Below are 26,767 nucleotides of genomic sequence, written 5' to 3' on the forward strand. Positions count from 1 at the left end.
TTCATATCAGTATAAGGAAAAAAAAATCTTCCAACAATTAGACCTGTCCAGCAATGAAAGAGCCTGCAAGTTGGCTGTCAGCTTCTATAGAGGGGATCTAGCACAGAATGGCCACTTGGACAGGAGGACTTAAAATCCCTTCCAATTCTAAGATGTTAAGAAATGGAACAAATAATTAAACTAATAGTCATTGTTATGCATAGTGTTTAGTTCCTAAGAACCCTAGAAAACTGAAACAAAACTATGAGCTCAATGAAAAGGTTTTGCACTTTCATCCCAATCCAAGCTGTACCCCTGATTTTTTAAAAAAACTAAGCCCACTGAAGTAGTGCAAGTTGAAAATCAGTCTCCCTCTTGGAAAAACTAAATTATGTCCTGGGTTGGTATTTATAGTCACCATTTAAGAAAACTGGGAAACTATACTCATATATGCAATCAATATTTTATAGCTCTCCTGCAAACCACATGGGTTATTTTTACCAAGATCTACAGGGGTCATGTAGGAGAAAAACTACAGAAGCAGTTGTGTTAGAATTTAGGAAAACCAAGCAAAGCAAAAGTTGAATCAGATATGTCAGCTACCCTGTATATTAAAAGACCTTGAGAAAAATCTATCCAATCAGACAAACAGGTAAAGTTAGAAAACTGTCCTTTTTCATGATGACACAACTTTTAAAAAGCTGTTTTACGTTAAGGGAGTCTTCCAAAAGAGGCACACACGTAACTTTAATGTAAGTATTTTTGTTTGGACAAGAATGGAAACAAGACAAATTCAAAGGAAAACAGAAGGACAACACAATTACTAGAGGTCGAGTCCGAGGTATGCATGACTCCAAAGCCCAACTATATTTCCTCTATGCCATGGAGCCAACCTCCGTGCCAACTACTTGCTATGCCAAACCTACATGGGTACTTCCAAATGAACGTCCCTGAGAAACATCCCATCTAACAGGATGTTATTAGAATACCTTGATAAAACAAGTACTTACTGAAGTTTAAAGTCTACCTATTTGTCTGTGGATACTGTAACAACCTCTTACCGTCTTTGGAAGTTTCACTCTAGAACCATCCAGTCCAGTTTCCAAATAGCCTGAGTGACCTATTAAAAAATGTGAATCATGTAAAGCAACTATACTCCAATAAAAACTAATTTTTAAAAAATGTGAACCAGATTGTCAATCCCATATTTAAAAACAGTGGCTTCACCTTAGATGAGGCAATGGTATCTTAGCCGCAACACCAAAATCACAAGCAGCAAAAGAAGAAAAGAACACAGGTAAACTGGACTTCATCAAAATTCAAAACTTTTATGCTTCCAAGGACACCATTAAGAAAGTAGGACTTCCCTGGTGGCACAGTGGTTAAGAATCGCCTGCCAATGCAGGGGACACAGGTTCGAGCCCTAGTCCCGGAAGATCCCACATGCCACAGCTACTAAGCCCATGCACCACAACTACTGAAGCCCATGTGCCTAGAGCTCATGCTCCGCAACAAGGGAAGCCACCACAATGAGAAGCCCGCATACTGCTATGAAGAGTAGCCCCTGCTCGCCGCAACTAAGAAAGCCTGCACACAGCAACGAAGACCCAATGCAGCCAAAAAATAAATATATAAATAAATAAATTTATTTAAAAAAAAAAGAAAGTAAAAAGACAATTCACAGGGAATTCCCTGGCGGTCCAGTGATTAAGACCCAGTGCTTTCACTGACGAGGGCCCAGGTTTGATCCCTGGTCGGGGAACTAAGATCCCACAAGCCACATGGTGTGGCCCAATAAAAAACAAAAACACAAACAAAAAGATAAAGACAACTCACAGAATGGGACACAATATATGCAAATCATGTATCTAATAAGGGACTTACAACCAAAATATATAAAGAACTCAGCAATACAGGACAAATGAGCCAATCATAAAAACTGGTAAAGGATTTAAATAGACATTTCTCTAACGAAGACAAGACATACAAAAGGTCAGAAGCACAAGAAAAGATGTTCAACGTCGTTAGTCCTTAAGGAAATGCAAATCAAAACCACAATGAGACACCACTTCACACCCACGAGGGAGGCTAAAAGAAAAAAGAAAAAGACAACCACAAGCACTGATGAGGATGTGAAAACACTGGAAAACTCAATTCATAGGTGGTGGGAATATGAAATGATGCAGCTGCTTTAGAAAATAATTTGGCAGTTGCTCTAAATGTTAAACATAGTGTTACCACATGACTTAGCAATTCCACTGCTAGGTATACACCCAAGGGAGATGAAAACATATGTCCACACAAAAACGTGTATACTAAGGTTCATAGCAGGAAACAACCCAAGTGTCCATCAGCAAATGAGAGAATAAACAACATGTGGTACAGCCATCCAATAGAGTATTATCATGCAACAAAAAGGAATGAAGTACTGACACGTATCATATTACCACACAGTTGAATCTTGAAAACATGCAAAGTTAAAGAAGCCAGCTCCAAAAAAATCACATATTGTATGAGTCCATTTATATGAAACATCAAAAAAGGCAAATGCATACAAACAGAAAGTAGATTAGTGATTATCAGGGCCTGGAGGGAGGGGGGAATGGGGAATGACTGCTAATGGGTACAGGGTTTCTTTCCGGGGTAATGAAAATGTTCTGAAATTAGATAGTGGTGATGGTTGCACAACTTTATAAAGTATATTAAAAGGCACTGCTTTGTGTACTCTAAAAGGATAAACTTTACTATATGCAAGTTATATCTCAGTAAAGCTGTTATACATAAAAAGTGAACAAAAATAACAAAAAACAACAACAAACCCCATCACTTCTCATCCAGTTATAATGAAGCCCAAACTCCTGGCCAGCCTGCAAGGCCCTAGGCCTACCTTTCCAGCCTCCTTTTCTGCCATCTCCTCCACACTCACGGTGCTCCTGAGACACCTGCCTCCTCTCCTCTCCACTGATGGAAAGCTCACTCCTATATTACAGTCTTGTCATATGATCTTCCCTCCGCCCAAGTCTACATATACCTGGCTTCCACACGCATGTTCAGAGCTCAGCTTATACATCATCTCCTCGGAGAGCCCTCCTCCAACTTCACACTCCCAAGTGGTCTTCCCAGTCACTGTCCTATTACATTTTCTTCATAGTACTTATAAGGCATAAGGTGTACAATTTATCTTGATTATTTTTCCTTTGTTTGTCCCTCCTGCCCTAATAGGCTATCAAAACATCTGTTGGGCTGAACTGACGCTAATGAACTTACTATTCAGATGGTGAAAGACTGTAACTGAGGTTATGAAATAGATCATCTTACAGGGAGGTATTAATAAATGCCATGTTAGAGGTACAGATGGGTATGAGAGAAATTCCACATTAGAAAATGACATGTAGCTGCAACAGCTGTGGAAAAGCTTCATGGAAGTGATGGGACTGAAAATAGACTGAGAAATTAATGGGAGTGTGAAAGCCATTATGGGAGAAAGGTACCTCTGCATAACACCCTCCCCGACCGTGTCCGTGACCAACACTTCACCCACATACACCCCACCATGACTCATAGGACTATAGCGTGGAACCGAGAACTTGAATCTTAAACCATAAATGCTTCAAGGGCACTTGTGCATGCCTCCCCCCACCTAACGCAGGCATAGAAACATTTGTCAAACAACTAATAAAAAAACAAGTGCAGGTACTATTCCAGAAATCTTACCATTTTGATGAGAAGCAATTTCTGCCTCCTCACAATTACACATGGTTTCTATTTCAGACCTTTTCTGGCCCTTTATTTAGGAGAAAGGAGGAAGTTGGTCCTTTTTTAGTTTTTTTTTTTTTTAATGTTTTAAGGACAGAATGATAACAACAAACCACATATCTCTAGGTCACCCTTAAAGCTGAATCTCAGTGGACTTGTGGAGAACTAAGCTGCAAAGGTTCCCTGCCATTCCTGTCCCAGTGTGGCATTTCTAAGACATGAAGTGGATTTTCAGTAGTTACTGGAGTACCTGCATAGCAGCACGACATAATGGGAAGTTTAATCCCAGCCATGTGGTCCCAAGTTTGAATGCTAGCTTCTCTATTTAACTAACTGTTTAACCTAAGGTAAGTAACTCAATCTCTCTGAGGCCATTTCTTTATTTGTAAAATGATGTATTTCAACTGCCCTGTAGATGTGTGTGTAAACTAGAGAATGTGCATACATTAGCCCCTGCAGTGCCTAGCACATGCCTGACCCACTGCAAACGTTAGTGGGTCATGACCCACTAACCAAGTCACAAGAACTACAGTCACAAGAATTACAAAGTGCCAGGGTCACAGGTTGCTGGTCAATAAAAAAAAAGTGCTTTAGTACAGAAAATAGTTGATTTCTAGCTTCTTGGGAATTTGATGAGCAGGACTGACTTTGCACTATTTCAATACCATCAGTCTTTCTGGCTAAGGAAGGGATGCCTGCTCCTGGACCTGTCGTTTAACCAGTACAAGAACTCTTGGAACTTGGAGTGAGACTGTTAAAATATAACATCAGCCATCTAACTGGACTGCAGGAAGCTCTACAAATGAGACCTTTTGTACTATGCCTTAAAGGCCAACCTGAACTAAATATCAAGTGGTAGAGGGAAAAAGGCAGAGTAATCCAAAGCCTCTGCTACCTGCTTTAAAAACATATGAATAAAAATGTGTATCTATCTAGTTTGATAAAAGACAATATGTAGTTGATATTATCTGATCCATTGTGAAAGCATACTGTCTAAAACGTTACAAGAAAAACAATTTCTGAGTCTTAAATCTTCTCACAACATGGAGCACACAGAGTGCTACTGAGCAGACTAGCATAACACCATGTAACAATTTACTTGGCCATTTACTTGTTACATTCCATTCAACAATTTAAGAGGCAACTCTACATGCCCTTCCCAATGGGTGGATTTATAGCTAATAGTCTAGTACCCAGTTTACTAGTTTCATGATCAGTTGCCATCACGTGAGTTCCGGGAAGCCTGAGGCAGAAGACTATAGGTTTCCTGGTACCATATGTGTATGTATCTTTTTTTTTTTTTTTTTTTTTTTTGCGGTACGCGGACCTCTCACTGTTGTGGCCTCTCCCATTGTGGAGCACAGGCTCCGGACACGCAGGCTCAGCGGCCATGGCTCACGGGCCCAGCCGCTCCACGGCATGTGGGACCTTCCCGGACCGGGGCACGAACCCGCGTCCCCTGCATCGCCAGGCGGACTCTCAACCACTGCGCCACCAGGGAAGCCCTGTGTATGTATCTTAAAGGTAAGCACAAGTAATGGAAACTGGAAAAGGTGATCTGGAGCAGGTATAATAATAACCCTTTCCTTTGATAGTACGTACAGCTAAGAGATGAATGAGGTCTGAAACGATATTATACAAGGTGTGATCAAGCCACAAAAGCACACAGAAGATCCCTGTGAACCACAAACAAGCTCTAGAAGGGGAGTTCCAATTCTGTGTGGCAACAACCACCTTTCCTCACCTTGCAGATGGGCTCATTTGTCAAAACTCAGCTCAGGAGTCTCCTCCAGCTCTAAAAAGCCTTCCCAAACCCTATCCCCTCCTAAATGCCAGGTAGGCTGCCTCTTCCCTATGTCCCCAGGACCTACGAACGCACATCTTGCTCCCTTTCACGACTTCATACTTGTTTGCCTGACTGCCTCTCCCAATAAACTTAGCAGCTCCTTCAGGGAATAGACCTTGTCTCACCTCTTTCTGTCCCATAAGCCAACACTGCTTGGCACTCAAACATTTGTTGGAAGACATATTTACAGGACATTCAGCCCAGCATGCTTTGTATACTGAAAGACTATAAATAACCTACCCTCCCATCAACAGGGGACTGCTTAAACCAGCCATTCTCAAAGTATGGTCCAAGGATCCCTGAGGGTCCATAAGACCCTTCCAGGAGTCTGTGAGTTCCCCCTTTAACGACATATCTGGGTGAAGACACATATTCTTCCAATACTTTAACCAAAACAAAATAGCACACCGCCTGAGTGAAGAACCAGATGTGAGAATCCAGCTTTCTTCTATTAAGCCAAACTTAAGAGATTTGCAAGTACTCATAACAAAACTACTCTTTCTCATTGCGTATGTTCTGGAAAATAGTTATGTTTTTATAGACATATGTTAACATGTAATGGGTTTATTATTGTTAGCTTTAATGAATTAGTAAATATTTTTAAATTTTCTCAGTTTTAAAGTCTAATACAGTTAGTATCTACAGGGAGAACCTGTATAAAAAAAGGCTCTTTAGGGACTTCCCTGGTGGCGCAGTGGTTGAGAATCTGCCTGCTAATGCAGGGGACACGGGTTCGAGCCCTGGTCTGGGAGGATCCCACATGCCGCGGAGCAACTGGGCCCGTGAGCCACAACTACTGAGCCTGCGCGTCTGGAGCCTGTGCTCCACAACAAGAGAGGCCACGACAGTGAGAGGCCTGCGCACCGTGATAAAGAGTGGTCCCCGCTTGCCACAACTGGAGAAAGCCCTCGTACAGAAACGAAGACCCAACACAGCAAAAATAAATAAATTAATAAACTCCTACCCCCAACAACAACAACAAAAGGCTCTTTGGGGTTCTCAGTGATTTTTATATGTTAAAAGGTCCGGAGACCAAAACACCTGAGAATGGTTGGTTAAAGAAACAATGGTACTGTTGTACAATGAGAGTATGCATCCAGCCTTTTTTTTTAAAGAATGTGGTAGGTTGATAAGTGCTAGTAGAAACCAATCTCGAAGCTATACTTCAAAGTTTTTAAAAAAAGAAGGCAAAACAAAGTATATATGTGTACATTTTTTTAAAAAGAGGCACCACTATACATACATGAGATATATGTATACACAAATTCTTTGGATGAACATCCAAGAAAAGTAAAAATGTAGGTATCCCTGAGGACAGTAACCGGGGAACCAGGGGGCAGGATGGGAGAGAGATCTCCCACTCCACTCCTAGTGTATTTGAAAATTTTACCATCTGCATGTATTACCTTTTCAAAAAATCAAGAGTGGAATAAAAATTATATTGAAATAGTACAAAGCATTAAACTCACATTAAAGAACAGACTTCAATGACACTATAAATATTAAATGATACATTGTGAAATAAAACAAGCAATTTTTAAAATAGTAATACATAATATATTCTTGAAAAACAGTCTGGAAGATATACTGCATATAAAAAGTATTAACAGTATTTTTTCCTCCCAGTCAGTGTGATTACAAGTTTTTTGCTTCCTTATCTTTCTTGGATTTCTAAACCTTTGATAACTTAATACAAACTATTTCTATAATCAGAAAAACAAGGAAAGAGTTTAAATACATAGGTACAGAGAATTCCCCGGTGGTCCGGTGGTTAGGGCTCCACGCTTTCACTGCTGAGAGCCCGGGGTTCAATCCCTGGTTGCGGAACTAAGATGCCACAAGCCATGCGGCATGGCTGGAAAAAAAAAACCCATAGGTACAAATGTATGTGTATCTATGTCTGTACTTAAATAAAATATTTAAGTAAGCCAAAAATTACATGAATATAGTAGTAGCACCTATTAGATACCTTTACACCAAAACCTTGTCTGGATGTTTGTAAGCTAAGTTTAAAACTCTTGCGGGACTTCCCTGGCAGTCCAGTGGTTAAGATTTCACCTTCCAATGCAGGGGGTGCAGGTTTGATCCCTGGTCAGGGAGCTAAGTTCCCACATGCCTGGGGCCAAAAAACCAAAGCATAAAACAGAAGCAATATTGTAACAAACCTCTCATCACCCTATGGTTTAAAAACTATTCTGGGGACTTCCCTGGTGGCACAGTGGTTAAGACTCTGCACTCCCAATGCAGGAGCCTGGGTTCGATCCCTGGTCAGGGAACTAGATCCCACATGCATGCCACAACTAAAAATTTGCATGCCACAACTAAGGGGCTGGCGAGCTGCAAGTAAGGAGCCTGCGAGCCGCAACTGCCACACCTAGGACCCAGTGAAACTAAACAAATAAAATATTTTTTTAAAAAAACTATTCTGATCCAGTCAGTTTATTCTCAGTAACCTATCCCAAGGAGAGGATATCTGCTCAATGGTTTACATACAATGATGTTCATAAGAGCATTACTAAACAGCAAATAACCCAAATGTTCCATACCACGCTGGTTAGACAGACTCTAGTTCAACCCTAAGGTACATCTGACACAGAGGCTCAGGCCAAAATCCTAGGACTCACGGTGCACTGTTTTGCCTCCATCACCCCTCAGAGCCAACTCATGCCTTCCAGTCAGCCCTGCCTTCATACACACCCTAAAGCCCTTCATTTCTCACCGCCACCGCCCTGTCCAAGCCACGGTCCACTCTCTTCATCCACCTGGTACCACTCTTGTCACCTCACACAGAACCCCAAGTCAACTTTTAGAAGGTCAATCCACTCGTGCTGCTGTCCTATAAAACCCTTCAATAGCTTCCCAGTGCCTTTAAAGTCCAATCTTTCCCAGGACCCTCAAGGCTCCACATGACTTCCTTCCACATCCCCCTTGCTCACCAGGCACCAATCATATTCCCTGTCTTTCTGTTCCTCAAACAAGCTATGCTAGTCTCACCTTAGGGCCTTCACACTTGCTGTCCCTTCTCCCTGGAACACTCCACTCTTGGATCATTATATGTTCATCCCTGCAGTTACTCACCTCCCAGAGAGGCACTCCCTAATCACACAACCTAGGATAATCATCTTAGCCTCATCACTAACTCATCACCCTTTCATTTCCTTCATAACAGGCACCTTTATCAAATACTATGCTGCTTATTCCATATGTGCTATCTCCTGTCTCCTCATGCCCGCATCCCCTCACCTTGCTGTGGACTCTCACCTCTAAGAACAAAGGGAGGGACTTCCCTGGTGGTGCAGGGGTTAAGAATCCACCTGCCGATGCAGGGGACACAGGTTCAAGCCCTGGTCTGGGAAGATCCCACATGCCGCAGAGCAACTAAGCCCGTGCGCCACAACTTCTGAGCCTGTGCTCTAGAGCCCGTGAGCCACAACTACTGAGCCTACAAGCCACAACTACTGAAGCCCGTGTGCCTAGAGCCCGTGATCTGCAACAAGAGAAGCCACAACAATGAGAAGCCCGCACACTGCAATGAAGAGTAGCCCCTGCTCGCTGCAACTAGAAGAAAGCCTGCATGCACCAACGAAGACCTGACACAGACAAAAAAAGAAAAAAAAAAAAAACAAAGGGATATCTGAGCACTCAAAAGATACTCAAAAAAAATCTGCTGAACTGACTGTAATACAGAAATTTTAAATGTTTTTGAAGAAGCTTTAAGAACACAGGAAAATGCTTACAATACATATCTAAGTGGGAGGGGGAACGGTTATCAACTAATAGGACACCAAGTTTGTTGGGGGTAGCGGGACAAATACACAGAAAAGAAAAGAAGTAAAATAACTTCTGTTGGAATTTCCAAGTGTTGGGGTGGAATTGTGGGTAATTTTCACTTGTCTTTTCAGTTTCTTCCACAGCTTCACATTTTCCAAATTTTCTACAAGGCATGAGTTTGATCAGAAAAAGCTACTTTAAAAAAATGACCACACCGGAAGGATGCTCAGATTCAGCTCTGAATGTGACACAGTCAGTCTTACTGTCATGGGACACCTTATTCAAGTCAAATAGTTCTCCCGAAGTACACGTGAAAACCCTCAGACAAAGAAACCAGAAAAAATAGGGGGATGTGGAAGTGGACCTGTAGACTGGACAGATGCCTCCAGGCTGGTCAGACCCTTGACCTGGGCTACATTCCGAGTCTCACCAAGCTAGGGGAGAAAAAAAAAAGGAATATACCATACTCCAGATATAGCAGAATAAGCCAAGACTTTGTATGATCTACAAAAAGATGAACTATTTAAAGTTGTTTTAGATACAATGTTGAACATCAGTCTCTTTAATACTTCTCCAATTCTCAGAAGTTTTCATTCTTACATAAGAAAAGACACACATTTATACTTAATGAGTATAAAAAAACAAAAAACAAAAAAACCCTAAGCCCTCTGAACTAGGTCATCTTTTCAGAGGAGAGGCTCAGCCCATTGACTAATTTGAAATGCCAGTCCCATCTGCAAACCTCAGCAAGCGCTGCAGTTAATATTAAGAGCAGAAACAGGTTTGTTCTTGAACATCTTTTCTCAAGTCCAGGATGCTTCCAAATGGAAACTTTCCAATTTTCCTGCACTTGAGATAGTAGATCCAGTACAATCCTTAAAACAGGATTCTCACACCCTTCAGAAGGAAGTTTCAGTCACCCATCACTCAACAAAAGAAGGTACCGCTCGATATACATTTTAATGGGACTCACGACTGAGTGCCAGCTCTGTGTGTTCCTGTGTGCGCATGCACTCGCGCGCACACACAGGCTCACGCATATGTTGGCAAACAACACACGCACACACATAGAGAAAAGCTAATATTCTTTTTTTTTAATAAATGTATTTATTTTTGGCTGCTTTGGGTCTTCGTTGCTGTGCAGGCTTTCTCTAGTTGCAGTGAGTGGGGGCTACTCTTCGTTGCCGTGCGCGGGCTTCTCTCACTGCAGTGGCTCCTCTTGCTGAGGAGCACCAGCTCTAGGCGCACGGGCTTCAGTAGCTGTGGCAGGCGCGCTCAGTAGTTGTGATGCACGGGTTTAGCTGCTCCGTGGCATGAGGGATCTTCCTGGACCAGGGCTCAAACCCATGTCCCCTGCATTGGCAGGCGGATTCTTAACCACTGCGCCACCAGGGAAGCCCCAAGGAAGGCTAATATTCTTTATGACAGACTGTAGGACCCTGCTTCTGGCAGCCTAAGAGAACTCTCCCATCTATTTACTCACTCACTTGCTAAAGAAAATGTAAGCCAAAGACTTGGGGGTGGGTCTTCAAATAAGGTATTTGATAAGTCTCAGCCTGCACTACTCCAGGCAGACTAGGCAAAGCCAACGGGTGACATCTATCATGAGGCTAATCTCAGATCCACAGTAAATACAAACTTTTACCATAAATCATAGAGCTAATTAAGCAAAATGGACTTGATCGCTAGAGGCTGTTTGATTCTCTCTGGGAAACATGTAGATAGAATCCGTGACCCATGCCTTCATCAGACTTGTTGAACTCCTTTTATGCATTAGGCAATTTGTCAGATCCCCGTCCTTTAAGTCTCTCAGTGGAAACTGGAACATGGTGAAGGTAGAAAAAATATCACCCTAGCCCCCAGCCCCTAGAACACTGATATAGAGCAGGTACTCAGTAAGTCTCTACTGGATAAATCAGAAGGCATTTGCTGCACTGCATCGTAACTGTGTGTGACTGCAGCACCAGAATCCACAGGCTGTGTGCAGAGGAAAGAGACAAATTCTGCCAGGGCAGGTGAGGGAAGACTGCCCAAAAGCAATGAGTAGCCAGCCCTTCCCTGGAGAAGCCACCAGGGAGTGGCTGCAGGAGAACCACGTGGACAGGAGTATGCCCCAGTCCAGGCTGCAGCAGATGGCCTGAGCTACTTTCCAACTTAAATTCCTACCAAGGTTTTGTTTCCTGGGGTTTTGCTGTGCTTCATCATCTCCTTCAAACCTTCAACTATAAAGGGGTACCGACAGAGGGATCCTTGTGCTTCTCTACCAGGAAATTAGGGAAAAGCAAACAGCAGCTAACAGAAAAAATAAATGCTGTGGAATGTTTTCTTATTTACCAGGCAATGAGCCGGTAAGACTCTTAGACCTTCTGAGAGAGAAAAAATAATCTGAGAACACCCTCCAAGTCCACTAGAAACAGGCCACTTTCAAAACGAATCACTGTCCTTTATTCCTCCTCTTCTTCTTCTTTCCCTGATAAAGCTTTTTAATTGTTCATGCATAAACTACCTGATTTCCAACAGAAAAAGATAATTTAAACATTGCAGAGTCACTTCTTACTCCAGGGAGAAACACTGGGAGGGAAATAAAGCATTTGAAAGAGAATGGAAACTAAAATTCAGAACAAAGGCAAGTTAAAATGAACAAAATAAAGGAAAACAGCAAGTGGAAAGTTTTCAAAACCCCTAAAAAAGTGAAGAAATCAACTACTTCCCATCATATTCTCTTTAAAAATGGAAAGAGCCACTAATCCAGAACCAGGATGGATGGTGTGAAGCCCTTCATGCCAGAAGAAACAAGTTACCAAGTCAGTTGCTATAGAGAATGCAGAAAAATGGGCTCCCACCCAGCAGTTTCCTCCCCTCATTATGCCTATCACGAGAAGCCCCACCTGACCACAAAACCCTTGGGTAGAGAGCCAGCCTTCCCTCTCACAGAGTTCTCACCCCTGCCCAAACTGCATTCCAAACACGGAAGGAATAAAATGCATTTGAATGTGGTATTAAAATTAAAATAGACCCAATCGTGGTAACAATACCCACAAGAGAAAATTCCAGGTGCAATCTGGTACACAGAACTCGGACTTGTGTATGTTGAGGGTGGGTGACAGGATTCTTGAAGATCAAAATAAAAGCTTGCTTTTTTACAACCTGCTTAAGAGATAATGAATAAAACTCCGCCTTTGAGATACATCTTAATTCCCCGCTTTCAGGCTTTCTGTTTTCCAGCACCGTCCTCCACCTACCTCACCAAACTAATCTGTGCTTCTGTAATGAAGATCCCTGGATAATTAGCCCATAATAGGCCATAACCACCTAGGACACTGATGAGAACAGAAGCCACAGTGAAGCACCCCGTCTGCAATAACAAGTTTTCATAAAGGAGTTGCTAATCGTGAGCATCTGCATCCCAGAAGGGCCATGTATATACACCTCGCAGGAGCACCACAGCTACCTCTCGCCTTTGAACGCCAATTCATTATGAACTGGTGTGAACGTGGGGTGGGAGGAGAGGGGAGAAGGGCCGTACTGAAAGGCTAAGAGAGCAGGAGATCTATAGCCCCCAATTCACCACACAAGCCAAAGGAGGCATTCTCAAGAAGCCATTTCCAGGGAAGCTGGATTCAAAACGTAATTTATCAGAACGAGTCTCCTTGTCTCCTAACGGCCAGGCCCCGGCTTGGAGAGGAGGGGGGAGTGAGTGGTGAGAGTTTACCTTAGAAGGCGGCAGGGAACAGACAGGCCTTTCAAAGCCACCCAGGGCTCTGCCCAGAGGTCCCAGGCGGCGCAGAGGGGCTGGAGCGGCGCGCGGCTGCGAGCCCCGCGGCGCCACAGGTTCCCCAGCGCGCGGCCCCGCCAGACTCCCACAGGTGGGCGGCGCTCGGCCCGGGGGGCTCAGGCAAGAGGAGGGGACGCTTCGGGTCACCAGGGACGCGGTAGACGGGGTAGGAGGCGGCCGAGGGACGGGGATGGCTTAGCCTTAAGGAAGCTGGGCGAGAGGGAAGCTCGGGGCTTTCAGCTGCCTGGATCTCCCTCCTCAGCTGGGTGGTAACCGGCTTCTCGCCACGGCAAGAGCAGCCCGCGCGGAGAGAGGGGCCGCGTGCACCTCCCACCCTCCTCCCAACTAGCCTCGGCCTCCTCCCTGGCGCGGTTAAGCCGCACGGCCGCGGGCCACCGGCTGCATGCGCCCCGGCACGTAGGAGCCTGCACTACCACACGCGGGCGGGGGAAGGGCGCCCGGGGACCGAAGAGACCCGGCCCCTCGCCGGTCTTTTGCCTTTGCCTCCCAGCCTCACCCGATCCCGCGTCGGCTCACCCCACCCCTCGCCTCCGCACGTCCTCACCCGTGTTGGCCTTGATGTTCTCCCGCAAGAAGTGGCCGCTGGAGAGATGCTGGAGGCCAAAGTTCTCGGCGATCCTCTGACACACGGTGCCCTTGCCCGAGCCGGGCGGCCCAAGGATGACCGCGCGCAGGAGTTTGGAAGCCATTGCCTTGGCGAGGAGGAGGAAGCCGAACTGGCAACCCGGACAGCGGCCTCGAAGAAGCCCCGGGAACTTTGCTTCTTCTGCCTCAGCCTCTGACACCCTGAGCTCGCGCGGGGACTTGCCGCCGCCCCTGCAGGGGAAGGAGAGACTTTTGAGACAACCCCTCGCCTCCGCCCCGCGCCGGGGCGGCTAGAAGGCGGAGTAAGCGCCACGCTACACCTCCCCGCCCTCCTCGCCCCACGCTGCGATTCTAGCGAACGTCCGACCGCCCGCCCCTGGCGGGGGCAGCCGTCGGGGGCTCGGAGGTCCACCCGGCCCGCCCCACCTCGATCCCTTCCTAAACCTCGCGCCCCACGCCCCGTCCGAGGAGGGAGTAGGGCATCCCCACGCCAGCCTCCCCCGAGTGGGGGGGCCGGGCTAGGCGGTGACTCCAGGCGCGACTCCAGTCGCCCACGCCCCGGGAGAACTGGGGGCTGAGCCCCAACCCGGGTCCCCGCACGTGGGCAGCGTCTGGTCCGCGCCTCGGCCCCTCCCGGCGGCTGTCACCTCCCGGGGAGTCGCAGCGGCTGCCGCCCGCGCGGACGGCCCAGCGCCCACCTCCGCCGAGGGCTGACGGATGCGCTCTCCGCTGTAAGGAGCCGGAGTTCGGCGCCTCTCCACCCGGAGCAGTCAAATAAACACACACCTCCGCCGGGACGCGGCGCTCCGCAAGGCTTCCAGCCCGAATCCCGCTGGGCGGTGCCGCCTCCGCCCGCCCCCATTCGGAGCCCCGGCCGGCCGCGCGGGACTCGCGCCTTACGTAAGCGGGGAGAACGGCTCCGCGCTAGCCGCCTGTCAGTCCGCCCGCGCCTCGCCCCGCCTCGTAGCTCCGCTCCCACCCGCCTCCCCGGCCCACTTGCTCCCCAAGACCCCGTGGGGCCCGCGGGGGCGAAGGGAGATGGAGAAGAGGCAAGGAACAAAAACCCCCTTTTGCGGTCGCCTGGGGACCCGGTCTCCTGTGGAGAGGAAGGAAAAGCACAACATGTTGAGCGCCTACTGTGCGTCAAGTTCGAGGCTAGTTGATTTCCTTCAGCAACAACCGTTCCAAGTAGGGTATGCACAAGGGAGGAGAGTAGGCTTGGAGTATGGCCATTCATTCATTGATTCATTCATTCAGCAAATGTTTTTTGAGCCCCTACTATGTGCCAGGCACTGTTTTAGTCCCTTAGCATATAGCTGCGAACCAGAGATAGAATCCTGGCCCGGTGGAAGTTACATTCCAGCGGGAATTTTTTTTTTTTTTTTGCGGTACGCGGGCCTCTCACTGTTACGGCCTCTCCCGTTGCGGAGCACAGGCTCCGGACGCGCAGGCTCAGCGGCCACGGCTCACGGGCCCAGCCGCTCCGCGGCATGTGGGATCCTCCCAGACCAGGGCACGAACCCGTGTCCCCTGAATCGGCAGGCGAACTCTCAACCACTGCGCCACCAGGGAAGCCCCAGCGGGAATTTTGAACTCTCACCTGCCGGACTCCAAAGCCCAGGTTCCTTGGGTTAGGAGGAAAAGGTGGGGCGGGAACGTGGGAGATCATCCAGCCCTCAGGATCTTGTAGCCGACTGGTTCCAGGACTTCAGCAGCCAGGACTTTGGCACTACGTTTACAACTCACTAAGTCCCGGTGGGTGCTATCTCCTCCCTTGCTTCCCAGGCATAACCAAATATCCCAATCCATATTCTCTGAAATCTGTTCCCACACCACACACAGCTTTCATTTCCCACTCGGATTTAGCGTGATAACCGCCTTACCCACAAGTCTCCGGCTTCCGCCAATCCATCCGTAATGCAGCTGCCAGAGATACTGCTAAAGTGCAAATCAATTTCCATTATTTCCCCACCTCAGATATTATCGTCCCTTCAACATAAAGCAAAAAATCGTCAGTAGGGGCACACAGGTGCCTTCCATACACCTTTGCATCCCACCGGCTCTGGTCCTCTGCCCTCCTTCCACAGGCCTCCAGCCTCCTGCCTTTGGGAAATCCACTGCAGGGTTCTGAGTGTGCCCAACTTGTGGCTCACAGACTCAGAGGGACAGTGTGGAGAAGAGCCTTCTCTAGACTCCTGGCTGCTCTGTCTGTGTTGGACTGGGGGTGGGGAAGCCTGATGGTATCCCAGGTCCCAGCCCTTCTCCTCCACACACTGATGGCCAGACAGCACCTGTCTCTGGCTACCTGGGAGCGCACCCAGGCTGCCAACCCCAGGCCAGTGTTTGTTCCATAGGTTCATCCCCCTGTCTAAAATATCTCAGTGTTCTGTGGATCTCGGGGGGTTGTTACACTGAGCCCCTTCAGTCCTCCTGGGAACAAAGAGGGAGAAGAATTTCTGGGGGTTTGGACGTGATGACAAATCTCCACTGTTCTTCCTGCCATGTGATGTATAGTATATAGCAGATACTTTGCAGTCATTCTCAAACCTAAGCATGCATCAGAATGACTCGGAAGGCTTGTTAAAACAGAGTGCTGAGCTCCACCTCCACCGTCTCTGATTCTGTGGTTCTGAGGTGTGCATTTCTAACAAGTTCCCAGGTAGTGCTAGGGCTGCTGATCTGGAGAGCACACTGAAAACCACTGCTCTTGGGAAATGAGCATTGAGACAGGGGAGCTGTGCGGTCTCATTCCTCTGCCTGCTGTGGGACCTTTGGCCGTTAACTTCTCTTTCTAAATTGAGGAGATTGCATTTACCAAGAATTGATTCTGTAAGTTCCCACAGGAAAGAGAGCCTCTAGCCCCCGCAAACTAGATGTAGATAGCCTACCTTGCCCTCTCACCCAGTTCTTCTGCCTGGTTTTGAGATGTCTTCACCAATATCACCTTATGGTGTCATGCAGCCATATTAGCCACTCACATGGTCCTAGGACTTGGTCCTTTAAGAGTTTAGGAACATATATTATGAAACAAAAGAGGAGTTGTGACATAGTAAACTTAGAGAAGCCCAGCTGAGATTAGAACCTAACATTTCAAGAGCCCTGAATGGACCTTCCTTGTGCACAGCCATCCTCAGTCCCACAACTCAGCCACTGATTGGAAGCCGTAGAATTGGAAGAAATGGGTTTTGCAATCAAACGGCACCCCAGGATTAAACTGCAATGGCACCATTCACTAACTGCAAGCCTCTTGATCTCTGTGAGTCTTAGTTTGCTTATCTGTAAAAGGGAGATAGGACTTACCTCACAGGCTTGTGATAAGGCTTGAATGAAGTAATGTATAAGAGAATTTAGCACAGGACTGGGCATATAATAAATATTTATTCATGAACATCACCATGATTAACCATGGAACAATTATTTAGCCTCTCTGATCTCAGTTCCTGAGTTATGAGCTAGTATGACAAAGTACCTAACAGACTCCCTAGCCCTTGGAAGGGCCATAATGGTAGCTATTCTTATCACAAACGCTCATGTAATCAGCTTCTTCCTATTTCCTTTGCCTAGGGTTTTAAACCCATTTATAATATGTATCACAGTCTACAGAATAATACACATCTATGTGTTAGTCCATAGACAAACAGTAAACTCTGAGGGCTAAGGCCAAATTGAATTCATTTTTCTACTTTCAAAAATCTACAGCATTTTGCCCATAGTAAGTACTCTGTAAATGTTGGCAAATCTCCCTCCCCATCCTGACACACTCACCATCAAGCCATGTTGCCTCTCTGCAGCTTCACATAATATAAAGTCAACATTTGTTCACACTTTACACCTTCCTTCATCAGATTCTCACAAGCTTGCAAAGAAGGTCATGTAGAGATTCTTCTTCCTATTTTACAGATGAGAATACTAAGGTTCTGAGAGATTAGGTGAACTTCCCAAGGTCACAGAGCTAGTTGGTGGTATTGCAGGGACTCAAACCCAGATTGTCTCATTCCAGGCATAGTGCTCTTATTTACTAAACTTCCGTCACTTCCATACTACTTTCACAATTTTGCCATAACCTTGTGCCACCTTGGTTCTAATCTGCTTATCATGTTTCTTTATATCGACTCAATTTGTTTAAATAATTTATTTGGAAAAGAAACTGTATATAACTCACTAACCATAAATAAAAGGATACACTAAAATAAATGCAAGAAAAATAAAGTTACCAAATTCCAGATGAAATCTACCTCTTGAGTTTCTGAGCTTAACCTTTGTTTAAAAAAAAAAAAAGCAAGTGTGTTGTTTACCAAGTGTTAGCCAAAACAAAAAACAAAAATAAAGACATGCAGCATGTAAATGAGACTTTCTGTTTGTCTATAAACATACAGCTCAAAATAGAAAGGGGGACTTCCCTGGTGGTCCAGTGGCTAAGTCTCCACGCTCCCAATGCAGGGGGCCCAGGTTCGATCCCTGGTCAGGGAACTAGATCCCATGTGCTGCAATATCCCACATGCCACAACTGAAGATCCCGCACGTGGCAATGAAGCTGCCACGTGCTGCAACTAAGACCCGGCACAGACAAATAAATATATAAATATATTTAAAAAATAGGATTAGAAAGGAAATACTTTCTTAACATTTAGTTTATTATTGTCTAAAGCCAGATCCATGTACCACCTAGAATCAGCTCTAGCTCCACATCAAATTATCTCTTGCTTCATCAGGGATGCTTTCACATACTTCAAAGTGTACCCTTGAAATGTAATTTAATATAACCTCACCAGGATTTTTTTAAATGATGTGACCACTTCAACCATAGTTCACAGATATTATGCTGCTCTCACTTCAAACATTAACCCTCACGACCCTGCCCCCTCCCCATATCCTCAAGTCCATTCTCTAGCAGGTCTGTGTCTTTATTCCCATCTTGCCCCTAGGTTCTTCATGACCCTTTTTTTTTTTTCTTAGATTCCATATATATGTGATGGACCTAGAGTCTGTCATACAGAGTGAGGTAAATCAGAAAGAGAAAAACAAATACCGTATGCTAACACATATATGTGGAATCTGTCTATAGCTTTAAGCATACAAAATGGCCTGCTTTGGGGAACCTGCCCCTCTGCCTGCATGTTAGACTAAAGTGCCTTTGTTCAGCTCTCAGGGAAACATTCTGACCCTGTCCACCTGTGAATGGCTGTAAGGAAGAAGAAATTAACACATCCCCTCCCTGAGGCTGACCAAACCAGGAGGTATTTTGCAAGACTTCTGGCCTTTTTACTTTTACTTTACCTCCTCACCTCCTCCCGCTCTCTGTTCTATAAAAGAAACTATCATCCAGACCCTGATAAGATGGTACTCTAGGACGCTAGTCTACCATCTTCTCAGATGCCCGGCTTTCTGAATAAAGTCACTATTCCTTGCCTCAACACCTCGTCTCCCGATTTATTGGCCTGTCATGTGGCGAGTAGAGTGAGCTTGTACTCAGTAACAATTGTATTGAGAGAAGAATAAATGCTGAGGACTAACATGGCATTATGTGTGACAGTAGCACATTCTTACAAGTGAAAGAATCATCTTATCTCCAAATTTTACTAGTTAACATGGTTATTAACCTATAACATCTTAACAGTTATTGAAAAGAGGCAGCAGCATTTTTTTTACAAGCTTCCTCTCAGACCAAAAAAAAAAAAAAAAAAAAAAAAAAGTTCCCAAGCAGTTAAGAAAAAGAACTGGGAGGAGAGAAATCAACATTCTTCATGTTTACCTGGCATGACCCATTATTCTCCATGAGCAAAAGACTACTTACAAATTGCTCCTGGAATAACAGTCTATAATAGAGGTGCTTCCTCGGGAGATGAAGGTGTTGAACTCCCACCCTAGGTTTTTTCACTGTGAAACACTAAAAAGCAAGGTAACAATCTGTTAAGCTCTACCCTCCAAATGTAGTGATACAATGATGGTATCTTGCTCAGAACTTTTCTCTGATTTGCACATCTGGTAGTAGGGATGAACAAACTGTGCCATTCTCACTCTTCACGCCACCTTCCTAACCACAATCACTCCTTCTTAGAGTTGCCTTGGGATTAGTAGGCAAGTCTCTACTTTGGATGCCTTTGACTGTGTCTTTCCTCTGTTTCAATTTGACTGCCAGGGGGAGTGCAACTTTCTTCCTTCTCCAACTGGATGAAGGGACTGGAACTGAACATTGAGTTTATTCCGCCCAAGTATTGCTCATCAGGTTCGATGGGTAAAGGGGATCCTGCTTGTGGGAGCCTTCTGAGTTTGGTCTTCTGATATGGGCAGTATAGACTATAATTAACATTTATTGAGTATTTGCTATGTGCCAGTGTTTTTCTCTCTCTATCTCTCTCTGTATGTGTGTGTGTGTGTATATATATAGATATTATATAATTATATTATTATGTTATATATAATATTAATTCTTGTCACAGCCCTATGTCATAAGTGCCTAAAATTTGTGTCCATTTTATAGACCTTAAACCTGGAGCAAGACATCTGGTAACTTGCCTGAGGTCCCACAGACATAAGTGGAAGATTAAGGACATAAATCAAGCATTCTGACTCCAGAGACAGTGCTCTTTAATCACTATGCTATGCTGATTCAGAAGTAACACTGTTATCTTTTTATTTTATAGATGAAGAAACTAAGACACTAAGAGGTTAGGTAATTTATCCCCCAGTGTCACTGAGCCAGAGCTGGGATTTGAACCCAGGCATCAGAGTCAAGGAACATAACCACTACCCAGTCTCCCCAGTACTTGAGTGAAGAGGGTCCTAAGACTATCAGGAGGGCTTTGCACCAGATTGCTTCTCTGTAGAGAAATACTAACAGCAAGGAGAAAGTCACTTATGTTCAACCTGGCTTTACTTGCTAAACAGCTAGGTGAGGCCAGCAGGGTCCTATGAAAGGTTCTTCCCACTAGGCCCTCCGTCTCAGGAATCTCTGCAGGTTTCAACTTACATCCTTCCTGAACCTGCCAGTTCATCTGTCAGCCTCCCGCTGCCAGCCTGTTGCCAAATCATTGCTGTGCCCCAGATCTTGCTGCCAGACCCCTTTGACTGGAGCTTGGCTCACTGTGGATCTGGTTCTCAAATGGCATTCTCACTTTGTTCTCCACCCCATAACCACAGGCCAGCCTACCAACTCCAGAGTCAAGTTCTAGCTGCCCTCCCCCACCACCACTGCCACCTCTATACCACACCAATTCCAAACTTGGCTCCCAGCTCTCCAGCCTCCGTCATAGACCCCCCCAACCGTGTGAGATGTCATTCTGAGTGACATACCAAATGGGTAGAAATTGAGTATAATTTAAAAGGTGTGTCTTACCTATGGACTGGGAGAAAATATTTGCAAACAATGGGACTGACAAGGGGCTAATTTCCAAAATATACAAACAGCTCATACAACTCAATATCAAAACAGCAAACAACCCAATCAAAAAATGGGCAGAACACCTAAATAGACATTTCTCCACAGAAGACCCACAGACGGCCACCAGGTGCATGTAAAGATGCTCAATATCGCTAATTATTAGAGAAATGCAAATCAAGACTACAGTGAGGTATCACCTCACACCGTTCAGAGTGGCCATCGTCAAAAGGTCTACATGGGACTTCCCTGGTGGTGCAGTGGTTAAGAATCCACCTGCCAATGCAGCGGACACGGGTTCCAGCCCTGGTCCAGGAAGATCCCACATGCTGTAGATCAACAAAGCCCGTGTGCCACAACTACTGAAGCCCACACGCCTAGAGCCCGTGCTCCCAACAAGAGAAGCCACTGCAATGAGAAGCCCGAGCGCCGCAACGAAGAGTAGCCCCCGCTCACAGCAACTAGAGAAAGCCCGCGTGGAAACAAAGACCCAATGCAGCCAAAAATAAATAAATAAATAAATAACTTAAAAGGTCTACAAACAGTAAATGCTGGAGAGGGTGTGGAGAAAAGGGAACACTCTTGCACTGTTGGTGGGAATGTAAGTTGGTGCAGCCACCGTGGAGAACAGTGTGGAGGTTCCTTAAAAAACTAAAAATAGGCAATTCCCTGGCGGTCCAGTGGTTAGAACTCCGTGCTCTCATGGCTGAGGGCCCATGTTCAATCCCTGGTCAGGGAACTAAGATCTCACAAGCTGTGGGGCACGGCCAAAAAACAAAAGAACACTAAAAATTGAGCTACCCTATGATCCAGCGATCCCACTCCTGGGCATACACCTGAAAAAGATGAAAAAATCTAATTTGAAAAGATACATGCACCCCAATGTTCATAGTGGAATTATTTACAGTAGCCAAGACATGGAAGCAACTTAAGTGTCCATTAACAGATGAATGGATAAAGAAGATGTGGTATATATATACAATGGAATATTACTCAACCATAAAAGAATGAAATCTTGCCATTTGCAGCAACATGGATGGACCTAGAGAATATCATATTAACTGAAGTAAGTCAGACAGAGAAAGACAAATATTATATAACATCACTGGAATCTAAAAGATAATACAAATGAATTTATTTACAAAACAGAAACAGTCCCACAGACATAGAAAACAAACTTATGGTTACCAAAAGGGAAAGGGGAGTGGATAAATTAAGAGTATGGTGTTAACAGATATACACTACTATACATAAAATAGATTAACAAAAAGGCTCTACTGTATAGTACAGGGAACTATATTCAGTATCTTGTAATAACCTATAATGGAAAAGAATCTGAAAAAAATATATATATATATAAAACTGAATCACTTTGCTGTACACCTGAAACACAATACTGTATATCAACTGTTCTTCAACCTTTTTTTTAAAGTGTCTTGTTGTAGAGTTGCACAGAAGACCCAGAGGCGAAACAAAGATCACAAATTCGATGACCAGTTATAAGACTGATTAAATAAGGCTTTCCAAGTGAATTCCAACTATACAAAGGGGATGTAGCGCAAGGGTTAAGAGGATGGACCCTAGAGACAGACTGGCAAGTTCAATCATTGGCTCTACCACTTACAGATGTGTGACTTTAGCAGTTCCTTAATCTGTACTTCATTTTTTTCCACCTGAAAAATGGGAACATAATAGTTCCTATCTCATAGGATTGTTTTGAGCTTAAATTAGTATATGTAAAGACTTGGACCAATGCCTGGCATATACTAAGGACTATATAAGCGTAAGTTTCATTATTATTGGTTCTTCAACCACCACAAAGCTCATTGTGCTTCATGACACTATAGGCAGGTTCTTGGAAGAATTAAGCCTGCCAGACAAATTTATTCCACTACCAGAGCTGTCTCCCGAGGACCTGCACGTTGTTCGTGTAATTTGTTTTCACATAAAGACTTTCATATATTTGAAGACAGCCATATTGTCCCACCTGTGGCTTCTCTTCCTCGAGCTGAATATTCTGAATTACTCAACCATTCCTTATGTAATACGGTATCTTGCTGGAGACTAGCACACCAGTGTGTCTTTTGCTGTTCAAACAAGAAATACCAGAGAAATAGACTCACAGACATAGAAAACAAATTTATAGTTACCAAAGGGGTTAGCAGAGGTAAGGGGGGGAGAAATAAATTGGCAGTTTGGGATTAACCTATACACACTACTATATATAAAATGGATAAGCAGTGACCTACTGTATAGCACAGAGAACTATACTTAATGTCCTGTAACAACCTATAATGGAAAAGAATCTGAAAAATAATATATATACATAAATAACTGAATCACTTTGTTGTGTACTTGAAAGTAACACAACATTGTAAATTAACTATACTTCAATTAAAAAAAAAAACCAGAAATTTCTCCTGTTCATCCTCAAAAGATTTATATGTAGGTAACATATAGAATGTTCCCTTCTTAATGAAATATTAATAACAATGACAGCTAATATATATTAAATATTACTATACCTTGTATGAGACCTCATTTTGAACCATGTAAATCCCTGGGGGTTCTTAGATGATCCACAGAGGACCCCCAAAGAAGATGATACAGGACTTCCTACATGGTAGATTATACAACTGTCCATGAAGTATTCTGATTTCCCATCATGAAATAGCCCTCCTCATTTTGCCATCTCAGGCCATGTGATTTACCTTAGCAAATATTTGCAATTGCTTTAAGAGTCAGGGTTCCCCTTGTCCATTTCCTCTTGGCCAAAATGGTGTGTGTTCCAGAGTAAAGCTGACTCCATCTCCCTAGAAAAGAATGAAATGTGATGGGCATGTAACAGGAGCAAGAAATAAATTTTTAATTTTGTAAGTCACCAAGATTTTTTAGGGTTTTTTTGTTTGTTTGTTACTTTGTTTTCCAGTGACACTCCCACCCTCATTATCAAGGTTTTCAGAGCCAGGACAGAGGAGATTGCAATGGGGATATCGACAGCCCCTTCTCTCCTGACCATTAGACCCACAGGATTACTCTAGCCAGGGGCAGAGGGCTGAATTCCTGCCTTTTGGGAAACCTGGCCCCTACCCCACCTCCCTCACTCAAGTCTCCCTAAGGTCTCAGGCCAAGCCAGATCCCAGGGCTGAGCCAGCGGGTGTGACAATACCCAGTCCTCAGACAGCTCTCTTGGGGCCCCAGGAGCACTGCCCGTGTGGATGGGCCCTCCTGAGCATCCTTCCTGATTTGAAGTATAGGTCCCTGGAGACCACAGGGGTGGGACTGGTCCCCAGGATTATGGAGAACATGACATCACCAAAGAGGCTGGCCCCCCTTCCCAGCAGGTTGGATGACACATTGGGAAGATATGAGCCTGGGACCTCCTAGGAGCGACAGGGGAGCCACGTGGCACAGTGAGACTCCCAGGGCCGGTGGGCAGCCAGGGACTGGGGATTCCAGGGTCACGTCTTCTTGGCACGATCTGCTGCGTCCAAGGCAGCCATGTTGCAGGCGGCTGTGATCAGGTGGTGATCCAGAGGCACATTCGGAAAAGACCCACAAAGCCAGCTAAAGGTCCCTGAGAGATCACAGGGGTGGGACTGGTCCCCAGGATTACAGAGAACATGACAGAGGAGAAGGCAGTAGAAGGGCTCATTTCCAGCACCCAGGTTAAATAGAGCAGGTCTGGAGGTGTAGAGGATGCAAAGCACTGGATTTCCAGACAGGTTAATCATCTTGTGGCTTTCACTGCCTCGGACCACAGAACTGTGGAGGTGCAGCCAGTGGCTGGCCACATCCAAGCTCACGTTGAGCTGGAAGAGAAGGGTGGCGTGAGGGTACAGTAGGGCCAGGTTGACCAGCAGACACATTGTGGAGCAGCAGTCTGCCCGCATGGCCAGCATGGCCCCAAACCCGGTCCCTTGATTAAGGACTCGAGCAGCGTGTCCATCAAAAGCGTCCAGAAATCCACTGAGCAGGTAGAAGGAGGAGGCCGTGAGGGGGCAGCAGAGCATGAAGTAGAAAGAAATGATGGTGAAGACAATCTGTGCATAACCGATGAGGTTAGGCGCAGACAGGAAGATATTTTCGCCTGGCACCGGAGGTCCCCTGGCCGCCCTGGGCCTTGTCGGCTGTGTCCCACCCCGGGCACAAGGCTCACCCTCCAGCCCGGTGCATTGGCCGTGCCCATGGCACGCAGGTCCCCGCTGCCCCAGTCGGGTTCCAGATGTTAAAGCTCGCTGCCAGCCGGAGCATGGGCCAACCCAGCTGTGCGTGGAGCAGAGGTCATTTACTATCACAGCATAAACTAGCCTATCTTGACTGTTACATCCTCAGCCTTGGATGCTGAATGTTGTATAGAAGTCTTATTGATTAGATACTTATATAATGTGATTCAGAATCCCTTTACCTCCCTGGATCTTTGCAGATAAATATATTCTTTCTAAGATGAGATACACAGCAACATACAAGACATTCCCTGTGCAGTTTGATGAATGCTCCCTTGTTCTGGACACTATATTTCTTCTATAGCAGGATAACATCTTCCCCTATTTCACCCCATGATCCTTCTCCCTTTTCATGCAACAGCTGAGGAATGTTATGCCCATCATCTTAAGAGAGGTAATGCATCAGGAAGAGAGAAGCCAAGAGTCTTTTCTTGGCTTTGAGTTTGGGGCTAGGGTCCCAGAAGAAGTGGGAAAAAATGCTTGTGCTTAGTAAATACAATTGATTTGGAAGTCTGCAAATGATAGAAAGCTTTCTGCTTCCCATATCCTGAAATTGGAAAAATCCCCTGGGTTAGGAAGATGAGAGAGTCAGAGGAGAATTTAAGTGAAAATGATTTCCTGGAAAGAAGGGGTTACCTGACTACCTGTTTACTTCCCAGGACTGAGCCCAGCCGGATGAAAGAGACAACAGAGACTGGGACGATCCAAAGGCAGGGAAGGTGTGTATCCACTTCCCCAGGTAGGACCTAGAGAAATGGCAAAACCCCAGAGTGAAGTGCATCACAGAATGAATCTTGCCCACAAGCAGGTCTTGTTTGGCAAGCACAGGGTTTTTAAACAATGTGATTTTGAATGACTTTGAGTGGAGCATGCCCTTCCTAGGTTCACCAGTCCTCACTCCCTATTATCTTGTTCCTGGTCTACTATACTGACTTTCCCCTACAGGCACTGAGTTTATGTTTTGTTTTTTTTTTAATTTTTAAAATTTATTTACTTATTTATTTATTTTTTGGCTGAGTTGGGTCTTCGTTGCTGTGCGTGGGCTTTCTCTAGCTGCAGCGAGCGGGGGCTACTCTTCGTTGCGGTGCACGGGCTTCTCATTGCGGTGGCTTCTCTTATGTTGCAGAGCACAGGCTCTAGGCACGCGGGCTGCAGTAGTTGTGGCTCACGGGCTCTAGCGTGCAGGCTCATGTGGCACATGGGCTTAGTTGCTCCGCGGCACGTGGGATCTTCCCGGACCAGGGCTCGAACCCCTGTCCTCTGCATCGGCGGGCGGATTCTTGACCACTGCGCCACCAGGGAAGTCCCCAGGCATTGAGTTTAAAATCCCTGACTAGACAGACAGACATGAAAATACTCCACACAGTTCCCAACATGCCTCAGCCGAGTATTTCTGTTTACTCAAAAGAGAGTGGTGCGAGAGGAAGAGA

At 45.4% G+C, this 26,767-nt stretch overlaps 2 protein-coding genes across 4 annotated transcripts in view; both read right to left on the reverse strand.

The window, feature by feature from the left end:
- The window catches only part of AK4 (adenylate kinase 4), a 75,761-nt gene extending 61,160 nt beyond the window's left edge, over positions 1-14,601 (reverse strand). For 2 of the 3 annotated variants that reach the window (XM_024764762.1, XM_024764760.1), the window contains exons 1-2: positions 14,432-14,552; positions 13,693-13,964 (exon numbers count right to left, since the gene is read on the reverse strand). In XM_024764762.1, coding sequence (XP_024620530.1) covers positions 13,693-13,837 — 145 coding nt within the window. In that variant the 5' untranslated portion in view covers positions 13,838-13,964; positions 14,432-14,552. Of the gene's footprint in view, positions 1-13,692; positions 13,965-14,431 lie in introns of all 3 variants that reach the window. The other variant, XM_024764761.1, reaches the window with a different exon arrangement.
- A 10,030-nt stretch (positions 14,602-24,631) lies between these two features.
- Positions 24,632-25,365, reverse strand: LOC112412973 (CDP-diacylglycerol--inositol 3-phosphatidyltransferase-like). Its single transcript, XM_024764768.1, has 3 exons — positions 25,271-25,365; positions 24,735-25,227; positions 24,632-24,688 (listed from the first exon to the last, which is right to left on the reverse strand). The coding sequence occupies exons 1-3, from the start codon at positions 25,363-25,365 to the stop codon at positions 24,632-24,634; spliced, it is 645 nt and encodes a 214-aa protein (XP_024620536.1).
- Positions 25,366-26,767: the final 1,402 nt, after the last annotated feature.

The sequence above is a fragment of the Neophocaena asiaeorientalis genome, unplaced genomic scaffold, assembly GCF_003031525.2.
Source record: "Neophocaena asiaeorientalis asiaeorientalis breed wild unplaced genomic scaffold, Neophocaena_asiaeorientalis_V1.1 scaffold135, whole genome shotgun sequence".
NCBI classification, from domain to species: Eukaryota; Metazoa; Chordata; class Mammalia; order Artiodactyla; family Phocoenidae; genus Neophocaena; species Neophocaena asiaeorientalis.

What these genes read in the sequence shown, in the direction of transcription:
- LOC112412973 (XM_024764768.1), bottom strand. Translation starts at nt 25,365, where the DNA reads ATGCTCCGGCTGGCAGCGAGCTTTAACATCTGGAACCCGACTGGGGCA. An exon ending in CCAATGCACCGGGCTGGAGG is followed by an intron (nt 25,228 to 25,270) that starts GTGAGCCTTGTG and finishes GACAAGGCCCAG; the next exon opens with GGCGGCCAGGGGACCTCCGG. An exon ending in ACTGCCTTCTCCTCTGTCAT is followed by an intron (nt 24,689 to 24,734) that starts GTTCTCTGTAAT and finishes GTGATCTCTCAG; the next exon opens with GGACCTTTAGCTGGCTTTGT.